At 35.1% G+C, this 13,433-nt stretch overlaps 1 protein-coding gene across 1 annotated transcript; it reads left to right on the top strand.

Moving 5' to 3' along the window:
• Positions 1 to 6,927: 6,927 nt before the first annotated feature.
• On the top strand, positions 6,928 to 11,514 carry LOC121131955 (uncharacterized). Its single transcript, XM_040727364.2, has 3 exons — positions 6,928 to 7,064; positions 7,278 to 7,483; positions 11,117 to 11,514. Exons 1-3 carry the CDS (start codon positions 7,008 to 7,010, stop codon positions 11,235 to 11,237), a joined length of 384 nt encoding a protein of 127 aa, XP_040583298.1. The 5' UTR covers positions 6,928 to 7,007; the 3' UTR covers positions 11,238 to 11,514.
• Positions 11,515 to 13,433: the final 1,919 nt, after the last annotated feature.

Raw genomic sequence — 13,433 nt, 5'->3', positions numbered from 1 at the left:
AAGCAGAATATGCGATATTGGTCAGGCAGAAATCCACAAGTACTTCAGGAGATATCAATACACCCCAAAAAAACATTACTGTTTGTTGTGGACTTCAAACTGGAGGGATCATTCGCCCATATGATTTCGGTGATGATGATAATTGTCATGTTACTGTAAATGGAAATAGAGTTTTTTGGGCCCTAATTGCAAGGTATGAACTTGGCAAGCATGTGGCTTCAACAAGACGGTGACACATGTCCCTCAGCAAACGTTACAATCGATTTATTGCAAAACAAATTTGGTAAGCGCGTTATTTCGAGAAATGGACCACTTGATTGCTCTCCTAGATTGTGCAATTTAACACCTTTTGATTATTTTCAGTTGCGTCACGTGAAGTAATTGGTCTACACCAATAAGCCGGCTTATGTTAGTAGAGCTCAGAAAAAGTATCAATCGTAAAATGGTGCAATCTCTGTTTATTTATTGGAAAAAGTAGTGGAAAATTGGGTTCAGCGCTCGTGGTGGTCACGCTAGATAAATTTTGTACCCAAAAAATAAATTTACCAAAATCTTTAACTCTTTGTGTTTTATTTATTATTAAAAAGTTGAAGCACTCTTAGCGAAAAACTCTTTACTTAATTGAAATTATGCTTAAAACTAAACATGGATGATTTTGCTACAATTATCTACACCTGTTAGATGACTACAATTCAAACATTTAAGAATATTAGCTAACAACCATTGTCAGAGATAGTTGCCAAATAATTGAGTTCTTTCATGACTACTCATTCCCAAGTTTATTGGACTGCCTTTCCTGTTGCATCTACATGAATAAAATACTTCCTGTATTTAACTAATGATGAAACCTACCTTAAGAGCCTCCGGAAGATTCGGATCCGCGGCCAATACCCAATCTGTTTTTGAGGTCCTGACTTGTAGATTGATAAATATTATCACATGTACCTAACACTGTACAGGTTTCAATACTAATTTAGTATATATATACCGAGCGTTACATTAAAATCTGAACAATTTGAATTTTAAACTTCTACAAAATATAATTGATTAATTAACCATAGAATGTCAACACAATAAATAATATATATGTAGATGTATGTCTGAGTTCTCCTAATCCTTGATGTAGCCCCCCTTAGCGGCAATGATGGCTTCCAGGCGGCAGCAGAAGGCTTACCACCACTGCAGAAGTAGGCCTCTGGCATAGTATCCCAGTGCTGGCTAACAGTGGCTTTGACGGCTAGATGACGGACACGTTAGGCATGCGACATGCGCCCAAAAGGTGTAGTCAAGGGGGTGTAGGGTGTCCAAAAGTGTTCAAAAAAAAATTCCAAAGATTCGTGCAACAAAGAAGAAGGTTTTTTTTTTTTCATTGCTGGTGTCAAAAGTGGATTCTCCATACTCACAATGGTCTTTCCACCCATTTTTTGATAGCTCTCTGGACAGTATGGTGTGAAATCCCGAGATCTATTGCATAGGCCCTCGCAAACTTAAAGGGATTGGCCTGGGCTGTTTTATTTAATTTCTCCAGGTCCAATTTGGCCTTTTCGAAAGAGTCCTTCTTCTTCCCGAACGTTTTTGACTTGCTGACGATGTAGACAGTGGTCCTGGAGACGCTCAAATGCTTAGAGGGTGCGAAAGGAAATTCGTATATCACGTTCAAATGTCATTTTCTTGACTTGTATGTTAGTTGAGAGTTCAGGTTTGTTTTGTTTTCAATTAATTTCAAGTTCTTTTATTAATTATTAAATTAGTAAGTGTTCAGATTTCAACGGACCACCTGCTATTACATGACGTCAGCATAGTTGATGTTGGTCATTTTGGTAGAATCATAAACAAACGAGTTTTATATATTAATAAAAACCCTTTTTTCATTGATATTAAGGAAAATAAAGTGATCTAGCGGATGTCAAAGTGGAACCAAAAAATAAATGGACTTAAACATTACTGTCTATCATAATTCCATCCCTCTATTATCTAGTTTTAGTATATATCTGATCCTAAAATGTTTTAAAAATAAGTAAATTCATCGTTATACAATTGTATTTCTATATTGTAGATAAAAATTAGCTATTACAATGGAGATAATAAAATATTTTTCTGCAATTATCCTACTTTTATCGTCCCTAATTGATCAACCAAAAAAATTTGTACAAATCTAGACATTCTTAGGGATTTTCTGTACATATGATAAACATCACTCTTTATCATTGGCAACTAGTACTATTCAATGCAGGTGTTAAGTTTGTATATATTCTGAAAGCCATTTGACGAATGGAAGAAACGCCTCAATAACGTCACAAGAGATCGAGTCTTCTTTTTTTGTGGCAGTCTGTAGTTTGAAATAGTTGTTTTAAAAAAAATGATGCATACTAAGCAAAATTTTCACAGCAATCTCTATGTGAGTAACTTGCCCCTATATTTTACATTAAATAATATTATCATTCAGAGAGTTTTATTATTTTGCAGGAAGATGGGTTTACAAATTAAAATAAATAAACGGTTATAGGGTTCTTAGCACCTACCCTCCTCAATTACCCCAGAGCGACTACTTCCCATGCCTTTATTCCCTAGGATTTCACTCCCCGAGCCATCTATCCCCTGAACCATATATCCCAAAGCATTTTACCCCCAGGGGCATTCCATGTCAAGTGAACACACTTTTTGGAAATTTTTAACATGGTCACAACCGATTTTGATAAATTTTGGTTAGGATGTCGATCTCATCAAAGAAACAACATACGTAAAATTTTAGAATTGTGAAGGGGCGAGGGCCCGTTTGGAAGATCCTTAAATTTTGGGCCCCTTCGAAAAACCTTTGAACTTTAGTAAGCCATAACTCCATTTCAAATAAGCCGATTTCATTTTTTTTTCGATTTAAACACTATTAAGAGTACTAGCTTTGATTTATATTTTATATAAGAATGGCATATGTGTAAAAAAAAGTTATGGAAACATTATTGCAAAATATAAAAAATGGTGCCCCAGACATTATTGAAAAATAGATATTGCTAATTTTGTCTACAAAGTTTAAGCTACTCATATTCTAAGGTCTGCAAAAAAATAGAGTGGGATCTCGATGGGATCACCTTTATTTATGCCTAGAACTGGATAAGGTCATAATCGTCATTATAGTACTTTCCGATGTTTGTTTTTTTTTAAATATACTTCAGTGATATTCTTCCTTTCTATCCCCTCTAACCCTCTAACTTGTAATATATGTAAAGGGAGCGGGGATCAAATTGTCGCCAAAATATTTTTCTACAAAAACAACACAAAATATACATTTTTTAACTTTTTTATTGAAAATCAAAACTATGACGAGCATATAGGTATAGAGTAGCCATTCATTCGATATAATCACCGTTGGCATCAATAACAGGCTCAATACAGCCTCTGAACCGGCCGCAGGCTCTTCTGACTATATCATTGTCCATGTTGCCGAATACCTCCATCCGGGTGGACTTGGTGCTATGGGGATGTCTGTTGGTATGTCTCTCGACATAGCCCCAGACAAAATAGTCCAAAGGATTAAGGTCGGGAGAGTTAGGAGGCCACAAATCCTTGGTTACGACGTCATAACAGTTCTCGGTTAACCACTGCATGGTGATTTTGGACATATGGCAGGGTGCTGAGTCCTGTTGCCACACCCAGGGCCTGTCTCCGGCCTTCATGGACCTGGTAGGGTAATCCTCAGCCATCTTCTTCACCTTGTCGACAAAGTCGGCGTCCCTGACCTTCCTGTCGGCGCTCTCCTCCTTGGGTGCCCTCTTTATGGTGGCATCAGCATCACAGGTTCCTCTAGCTTCTTACGGATACGCTGAACAGTCCATAAATTCACTCCTAAGGTTGAAGCAATCGTTGAATTGGAGATTTCACCTCCATTATTAACCAATGCCATGACTACGGCGGACCTCGAAAGCTCCTCGTTCCATTTATAGCTTTTGATCTCCTCATATGATGACGGCATGATGCTAACTGAACTACGTATCGTCAGCTGACAAGAATAGCTTTCCTATTTGGTAACCGCTTTTTTATTTGATAATGTCGTCTTCAAGTTATCAAGGTTTAAAGTAGGCAACAATTTGATCCCCGCTCCCTGTATTTGAATCATTCATCCTATTTATCAAAATAAAATATTTTATTATTTCAAAGAACTAAAATATAACTTTTGTTATATATATAAAATTATATATAACAGATTTTCGATTTTTATTATTCAGAGTAGTATCCAGTATGAACCAATAATTCCACTCTCAACTCAGCTGCATTGTTGTATTCCCGAACTCTCAGGGATGTATTCATTTCAAGTTTTAATGCATGAAGCTTCTGAGTACTTACTCTGGATCTGCATTGTTCAACCTTTTATTTTAAAAAAATCCGCTCAGTTTTGTAGTCAGCATGCGTACAAAAATCACACTTGATTGATTTTAAACAGTTAGAAATAAACCCGAACAACTGATTTAGTTTTGTGATTTTATTCACGTATGGGCGGTGAAGACTCTCTTTATGGTTTCTCTTTCATTTGTCCATCCGCTGGTCCATTGACTAGAGACGAAAAAAATGACACTCAGTAGGGATATGAAAATCCACTATGTGACATATCAGGTTTAAAAATGTCTAACAATTTTTCAATTGATCTGTTAGCCGTCAGAAAAGTAATACATTTTTTCGGTCAATCCGAACGTGGCCTTAAAATATCTAATTAGTTTGTGCTGGAACAAATTTACTGAAACTACATCATGGCAGTTGTAGTCGGAAATAATTGTAAATGAGTCATGACAATGATTCCCTTTTGTTTTGTAATAAAAGACCCGGGTGTGTGTCGTTGCATGTAAAGAATTCCAATGAAAACCATTGAGCAGCATCCGGCACTACAATGTTATAATTTTCGGAAAGGTCTCCTATTACAACAAATTCACCTTCGATAATTTCATATTTTTTTTATATTCAAAAACTTACTTTGTGCCTCACCAATGAAGTCGTGTTTTGCCAGCTTTTCTGCTTTCTAATAAAGTAATTCTACAAAATTTTGCATTGAAAGTTCTATACTAGTTAGTTCGGAAGCATGGTTGAGGTGCCATTTTTATATTTTGCAATAATGCTTTCATTACATTTTTTGCAGATATGCTTTTTTTTATAAAATATGAATTGAAGTTGTGGAAAGATATGCTTTTTTTATAAAATATGAATTGAAGTTGGTACTCTTGAAGTATTTTAATTGGAAAAAAAATGAAATCGGCTCATTTTAAATGGAGTTATGGCCTACTAAAGTTCAAATGTCTTTCGAAGGGAACCAAACTTTCATGCCCCTTGCTAGTGATAAGAAACCACACAACATTAGTAGATGGGGCCTCATGAGTGGATGACGTACAGCGTGTGCAAGCTATCTGTGGCGCGAAAAGTATTTTTTTTTAAACGCAATTTTTTTTCTAAACAGATATAAGATTTAAAAGAAATCTAAATTTTGAAAGCTTTATGGATTTTAATTGGTTTTATTCAATCAACTCACCTCCAGCCTCAATTACAGTCTTTTTACAAGGTTGAAGGGGCCAGTAAAGCAACTTGGTCTCTTGGCAAATCCTGGGGATTCTTCTTGATCCGACTAATTCGTCTTTGGTGCAGCAGGGATTCGGTTGGTAAATCGTTCGATCGCATCTTACAATAGAAAAAATCCATCAGATTAAGATCGGAGGAGTTTGGAGGCAAAAGTCCGGCAAGAGGTAGTCGTCAAAATTGATTTGTATCCATTTGATAATTTTTTTTTGTTGGTGCGGCAGAGAGACGATTCCTGCTGCCATATTTATGGTCTTTCATTAGCAAATGTCGATCTAGGGATACACCTTGATCTCTAACATGTCCATTTAGGCATCAGTGTCGAGCCTGTGACCTTGGAGCTTATCATCCCAACCACCATGACGTAGGGTGGAAACTTCGTCTGCATGACGTCGGGGCAATCCTTGGGGGTAGAAGGACAACCACCTGTTTTTCTGGTTGTTGATCTTTTGGTCCTGGCAAAAGTTTTTTTCGTCCGAGAAAACCCCGAGCATGTTTCGCTGAAGGGGTGTTTGAGAGAGTTGAGGAGCTTTTGAGGGCTTTAAGCGCTTTTCTTTGACCTTTTTTTGTCAAGATCTTGCCATTTCACATCTTGTATAAGTAGTAAATACGTTTTTGTGAATGTAGAGCTGAATCAGCGGCTCGAACGGGCAAACTTCTCGATAATTACCCTGATGGGCTTCCCTGGGTCCTCATTGACGATTTACTGGATTCTGCCTACGAATTCCGACACAGTCACTTCTACTTTTGACCTCAGGTTGGATTTTCCTGAAATCAACTTTAAATGCCCCATATTTCCTCCTTACCTTGCAAACGAACGTGTTACCGAGTCCCTGGGTTCCATTAATTGTTGTGTTTTTGCTCCCGGTGCGGATTTTAAGGAGGGCTCTGTGCCTTTTCCAAATGTTTGGGACAATAAATTCATCCATGGATTCCATTTTTTTCCAACTAGTGTAAGTTTGAACAAGGTATCTAACAAAAAAAGGTTACTTAGTTCCCGAGTTTGCTCAAGATAGACTCACGCCATTCATAGCTTGCACACCCTGTATACTCACCAAAGCGAAAGACCATTCATTTAACCATTAGCATCATATAATGGGAAACATAGATAAGTGATATATTGTGTATATCTTAAATATAAGTGTCACGTAGGACAATAGATTGTGCAATTCTCAAGGGAGCACTACTCTCCGTGTACGGGGAAGTGAGGTAATCTCATGGGAAAAAGGTAGGTGTCATGTATTTGTTTTATTGAAAGCCCATAAAGCAAATTTAAGAAGTATCTTAATTGTATATTGCGTTGAATGTATATTTAATATGTAGATAGGAGTACATAAAATGAATGCTAACAACAGCTAAATAAAAGAGAAGAGAGAAAGAAAGAAAGAAAGAATCCTATTCTTATAAAAGGAGCCCGACATGAACGTACTTTGACTTAGTTTTTGAGGAACAGCATGTCCTCCAACTCCTTTCTTAGTATTATATGGTTATACTGGATCATCTTATTAGGTGTAAGAACTCTAAAAGTAGTGGCGTAGTGCCCCTACTTTTGCAAGGGAGGCCCTAAGTAAACTTCCAAAAGTATTTTAAAAAAATAAATCTATTCTTGTATTTTTTATAAAATACATTTAATTTGACGTCCCATAGACGCCCAGGCGTCCTCCCTGCCACTCCGCCACGCCCCTCACAAATAACTTAATACAAAATATTATGTACATACATAGGTTCTAGTCATCGCAGATGACTCCCGTGGACTTACTCTTCCAAGAATGCGTCGAACATCGGATGCAGTAAATTATATCAACTCGGAAAACTATGTTCCTTCATATGGCAACCATCCGAGTAGGAATCAACAATTATGGGCCTATGCGCAAATGCTTCGTAGTCAACCATTGGATAGACGATCCCTCATATACTCTCCACAAGGGAAGTAAGTAGTTGCTGATATTTCCAAACTCGATGAATGGTAGGATATTGTTACTAATCTCAGGAGAGGAATATTTTTATTTATTTATTCTTGGGAACTTTTTAATCATCTTTTTACTTTAATAAAAGCCCAATAGTTGAAATTATTTTTAGCACAAATATTAGAAAAGACAACTTATTGAGCATTTATATTGATATATATATTTAACAATTTTCACCTGACGGATTGATGGAGCTACACAGATGAAGTAATTACTGTATTACAATGATTTCATCTCACGTAAGGACTACCTTTGAAGTCAGTATCCATAAGGATCCATCTACAAAATATGTACGCAAGTTTTTGGTATGTTTTCCCCACCCCTCTTATATGTTCCTATTCGGTAAACATCATCTAAGAACAGCTAGAGGTGGGATTTTTATAAGAGTGCGTGGAGAAGGCATATGACATCCCTGAATTAAGAACCTTGTTAATATCATCTGTCTGATACATGATTTTTGGGTAGAAATTTCGCAGGGAAAATATTTCCATTACTTCCACCAATGAAGTTGAAGAGAGGTTATGTTTTTACTTCCCTTTGTTAATAAGTCACCAAAATTAAGAGAAAAGTTACATATCGATTTTGATCAAACTCAGTACGAAGATTATGTATCGAACGAGTATTTAAAGCTATTAAATTTTGAAGGATGTTGATTATAGGCGGACCTTTTGTGCTCTACCGAGTGTCAATTCTAGTTATATTTGAAATCATCTAAATTTATTTTACTATGCAATTTTAAATTAATTTACACCAAAGATAGGCGATAATTCTTGCTTCAGAGGGAGATGCCATCATCCCAGGACTTATTAAATTATGAAAAAAAGAGGAAATAGCACATGCAAAAATACGTTTTCCTTTTATAATCACTAAATTGAGCTTTTTCTTTACACAGATCCCTTCCCTAATTATATGTTCTATTAAAGCAATTTAAACCCCTTTTCACTCCCCTTCACCCCCTAATACCTGCGTGCGTATTTTTTACATACTGACTTATCTCTAGGAGCAACCGGGAATCAAATCCACGTGCATTGATTCTGAAAGAAAACCTTCTACCGAACGTGTTGTCCACCTCTAATTAATTACAGATCTGAGTTGTGCATTTAAAAATATACAGGATCCTTAAGCACAGGAACTTAGATGTAGGGCGTCTGCTGTATAATATTTTTTTAGGGGGGCTTGTTTTTTGGGGGAAAAAATGTTCTGCAGCATAATTTAATCGCACGACCATTTTTTTATCCAGAACGATATCAAAGAGAAAAAATCCAGAATTCTATAGCTTCACCTTGAGATATTTGTTTGTCAAAATTGTGCCTATTTTAGTTGGAGCACTTGCATTTTTTGGCCCATAGTACCCTTCTAGTTACATCTGTGCTTGCGCCCTAGAACACACTATTTGAGACACAATTATTAAAAGAAATTATAACCTAAAGTTATATGTTTATTGTAAATATGAATTAGGATTTTTGACACATCTTCTTACTAGATAATTGTCTAATTTCTTGCGAGGGAACCTTATTAATAGCGAGTCTTTTATAGTCGCTCAAATCAACTACTCTCCAACCTCTCCCCAATAACTAAACTGTAATTAGAACACTGTATATTTGTATATCTACCAGTGGGGTTATTAACTGTAGACTCCAAAATAGCTGAATTGATTAAACTGATTTTTAGCATGTGACCTCTGTGGGACATTGTATTGAAACCAAGTTTGTAAATTTCGTTTTTGTTCAATATTGGTACCTTTGTAAAAACTTACTTTTAGACAAAATGTCCCAATTTAGCCTTCGACTTTCGGGAAAATTGCTCTTTGGCAAATAGTCCTATTACTACTAATAATACGTTATGAGCTGGCCTCTTCCCAAAATTGTCATGATTGGCATGTAATTTTTCGTGTCCTTAAGTATACATATTAGGGATGTACTGATACAAAATTTTCGCCCGATTCCGGTTCCGATAACATCTTTATGGACGATTCCATACCGATTCCTAATTATGTATAAAGGAATTTCATACACAACTAACAAATTGTTTACTGTTTTTAATGATTAACTTTTTATTAATTATGGATAGTAAAAAAATACATCAATTTATTAATCGTAATTAGTTTTTAATAAATTTTAATCTTAAAAAGTTAATTACTCTCCGTGCTCAGGAGTCAATTCATTTTTGATTGGCTCCTTTGTTAGATATTTAAATTCGGCCTCCTCGGCCTCTGATCTCATTTCAAATGCCTCACAAAATTAAATTATTTGGTACACTACCAAAACGCTATTTTCTATTATTTTCCTGGGTTGGCTCATATGAGATCAAATGGTCTTGTCCTGCCTTCAGTTCCTAACTGAGTTTTATATGCTTACCTTAGGAATTGAAATATGAATAAACCAGTACACGAGTCCAGCCTCGTGTCTTTTTTAATGGATCTGTGACGGATACTGACCACTCGAACTTGACCCAGACAATATGAACTGGACTTTTGTTCTGTGATAAACAATAGTATTACCCAAAATACAAGAAAGAAATATTTAGTGAGAAAGTTACTTAATGGTTTCAGAGTAAACCCAAATTCAAACCGTTACGGACTTTTTTGAGCCACTCATGATATATTTCAAATGTATATACTCACTAAAAATGGTGTCATTTCTAAATGGTTACTTCCAACTAAACTTCCTATGCAAACTAGCGAATTTTTATAATCTTTCTAAGTACTTTAACACCCCCGACCCCCTCTGTTCTTTTTTTGAATCTGTCTAAACGACGTCTATTTTATTTATTGGTAAGGGTAACTTTGGCTCCAAAAAGGAGCTCCAATATGTCATAGTATACAAAACTAATAGAAATACAAAGTTATACTATAACGAGTGTACGACTGACGTTTGATTTCCACCACGCTTTTAATAATGACGTCATAGTAGATGAATGGTTGCGTGTTTCGTCAAAATCTGTTTTTCTTGCCCAAAAGTCGGCACGATACATTAAATTGAAAATTCTAGCAATATTGACGTCATAGACTATGTGTTGTGTTATTTTCAAAACCTGCCTTTGTTGCCTAGCAGTCAGTACTATACATCAGATTGAAAATTCTGGCAAGCCCGATCTGATGATGTTCTAACCTTATATTTCTATTAGCCTTGATAGTATCCATATAAATATCAGGGGCTTCTGCAGGGGTGGGCTGGAGGGGATGTAACCCCTCCCCAACTTCCAAATTTTCAAAAGATGCAATGTAAAAATCGAGAAAATTTAATTTGTCAAATTTTTTTCCAATTTGAAAAAATAATTTTCTTTGAAACTTATGAATTTTTTTTCAAAAAGATTAATATTTGAAATTTAATGTTAGAAATTTTTTTCAAAAAAATTAAATTTTTTGTGAACAGTTGAAATTTTTTTTTCAAAAATGTAATATTTGAAATTTTTTTTCCACGAAATAAATTTTTTTTGAATAGCTGTAGATTTTCGAAATTTTTTCGAAAAAATTTCATATTTGAATTTTTTTTTTTTTCAAGAAATTTAATACTTGAAAATTCATTTTTGAAATTTCGGCCTTATAGAGCCAATTAATGGGTACACCCCTAGTACATATACATTTATGTTTTCAGAGATTCGTACCTCCGGGTCCTAAGAAGCTATGATCACATGATTAAAAGATTGGAAGAGAACGACGAAGAGGATCTTGATCTGAAGCAAACCGATAAGAAATGGAGAATACGTCTCGGCTAAGGATGGAGGTTTGAGTGTTGTGTGGTCTTGAGATTTACAACTGGGGAGGGAAGGTTCATTTCATTTTGACTCACCAAACATCTTAAATTTTTCATCATTTCATTCTTTTTGTTTGTTTTTTCAGCTTAATTATTTCTTGCTATGATAATTATTGTTTTATAATATTTTGGGTCTTTCAGATACATACATTTATAGATGCTACAAAATATAATATATATTAATTAATTGGTTGTTTATTAAGTAATTATGAATAAATTTAAATAAAATGGACTCCAAATATCTAGTTTTTATTATAATGTTTTTTAACATGATCCGTAAATACTGAAAAAAAAACTTTAAAGAAAAAGTGAGTGGTGTTCTGTAGCTTTAAAAAAATGAAAAAAATTACGTAAAGGTAAAAAATTGGTTTATTTTTTTTGAAAAAAGGTCATTCCGGGAAATTTGTAGCAGTGCAAAAAAATTATTTTTTGCACTGCTACATAATACTGCTACATTCACAATTTTTTTTTTTGGAAAAAATTTGTGAATAGCTAAGGATTTTTGAATTTTTTTTTTCCAAAAAATGTAATATTTGAAAAAAAAAAAAAATGTAAGATTTAGAAAAATAAATTCTGTAAATTTAAGTTTAAATTTTTTTTTGAATATCTATGAATTTTTTTTTTTAATTCAAAAAATCCAAAAACCACTATAATAATAATCCTGCAAGCGCCCCCGAGAGTAGACAGCAAATAATAAAAAGAGTCATTATTTTCTCTCCTCTCTGATGACTCACAAATTATCAGCTGAAGGTTGTTCCAGGTTTTGAGCATAGACAATACTAGCGGTAATACCGAGCATTACTCGGAGTTATTAGGCTTGGACAAACACGTAATCATTTTATTGTATAACGCAAAATTTCCTCTGAAAAGAAATAGAAAAATGGCCCAAAATCAGTTGGTAGTAGTTGTCAAATTATATCCGACTATGAAATAACTGTTGAGAATTGTTTACCAGATAAAAAATTCACAGGATTTACATAACTGGGGATGGATGATTATTGTTTCCTGTTATGGCACGAATCTGTGAGAATACATTCTCCAGACAATCTTGATTTAGATGATTGGTTAAAATTAATTTCTTCCATTATCCTTGATACTTTGAAAGAATTATTTTTTTTGAACTAATAGAGATTAAAATTCCCTTTTGAAATGGAACCTAAAAAATTTCCTTCACTTTCGTGGACAAAACTGACAGCTACATTTCGTTCAATGCATGCATCTGTTCTTCCTTTCGGTATACGCAACCGATAACAAAGTTATCTTTTTTTTTCTTTTTTGATCCAGCTAAAATTCCCATGAGCCGTTCATTATCAGTCTCTGTTTCCGAATCCATACTGGTTTCCTGGACCTTACTTGCTTCCAATAGTTGTTTCAGAAGGTATTTCCTTTCGCGAGTTTCCTTACGAATATCTCTTGAGGATTTGGGTTCCTCTGAACTGGCAGAAGCAAATTTAATATGGAGTGAGGGGACTGCATCACTCTTAACTTTCTTCCTGGCCTTTAAGTCAAGAAGCTTAGCCTGCTCAAAATCATTGGCTGTAAAATGTCTATCACAAATCTTAGCATTCTTAATATTAATTGGATCTTTTCTCCTTTAGACTGAGATCCAAAGACGCTGGAGCATCAAATTTTTCTGAGGAAATGCTAAATACTGAGCATCCCGTGGATTGGGACAGCAGGGCATGGCACAAACACGCTTTGAACCTCGAGATGATGCCATTTTTGCTTAACAGATCCAAATTAGTGCACTCTTCAATGAAAGTATCTGAACTGCCGCAACAGTGACGTCACTTCGTCAGTTGAGTCAGCTAGCTCCAACCAGACTGCCTTAGAAGATCCTTGTGGACTCACCTTTACATATAGGCGCCTTGATTAATATGCTCCATAAGCCACATCTTGGAGTGCGTGTATTTTAGTCCACTCTCTTTGTATAGAAATATCATTGATCTGCAATCCTTTGTCTTTTTGCCGCCATTCTCGTTGTTTCTTGGCGTATCGCAACCAATGATACAGCGTATGAAGGCTGATCAATTGCGAAACAATTTCTTTTTAATAACCCAAAAATGATTGCAAGTAACAATGCCTTAAGGACATCTTACGGGCGTGGTACGATTTGCTTATGGACAGTGAATTGACAATTACTTTTTTCTTTAAATTG

Source organism: Lepeophtheirus salmonis, chromosome 1 (genome assembly GCF_016086655.4).
Source record: "Lepeophtheirus salmonis chromosome 1, UVic_Lsal_1.4, whole genome shotgun sequence".
Taxonomy (NCBI): Eukaryota; Metazoa; Arthropoda; class Copepoda; order Siphonostomatoida; family Caligidae; genus Lepeophtheirus; species Lepeophtheirus salmonis.
Note: the sequence above shows the minus strand (reverse complement) of the source record. Positions and strands in the feature narration are given on the sequence as shown.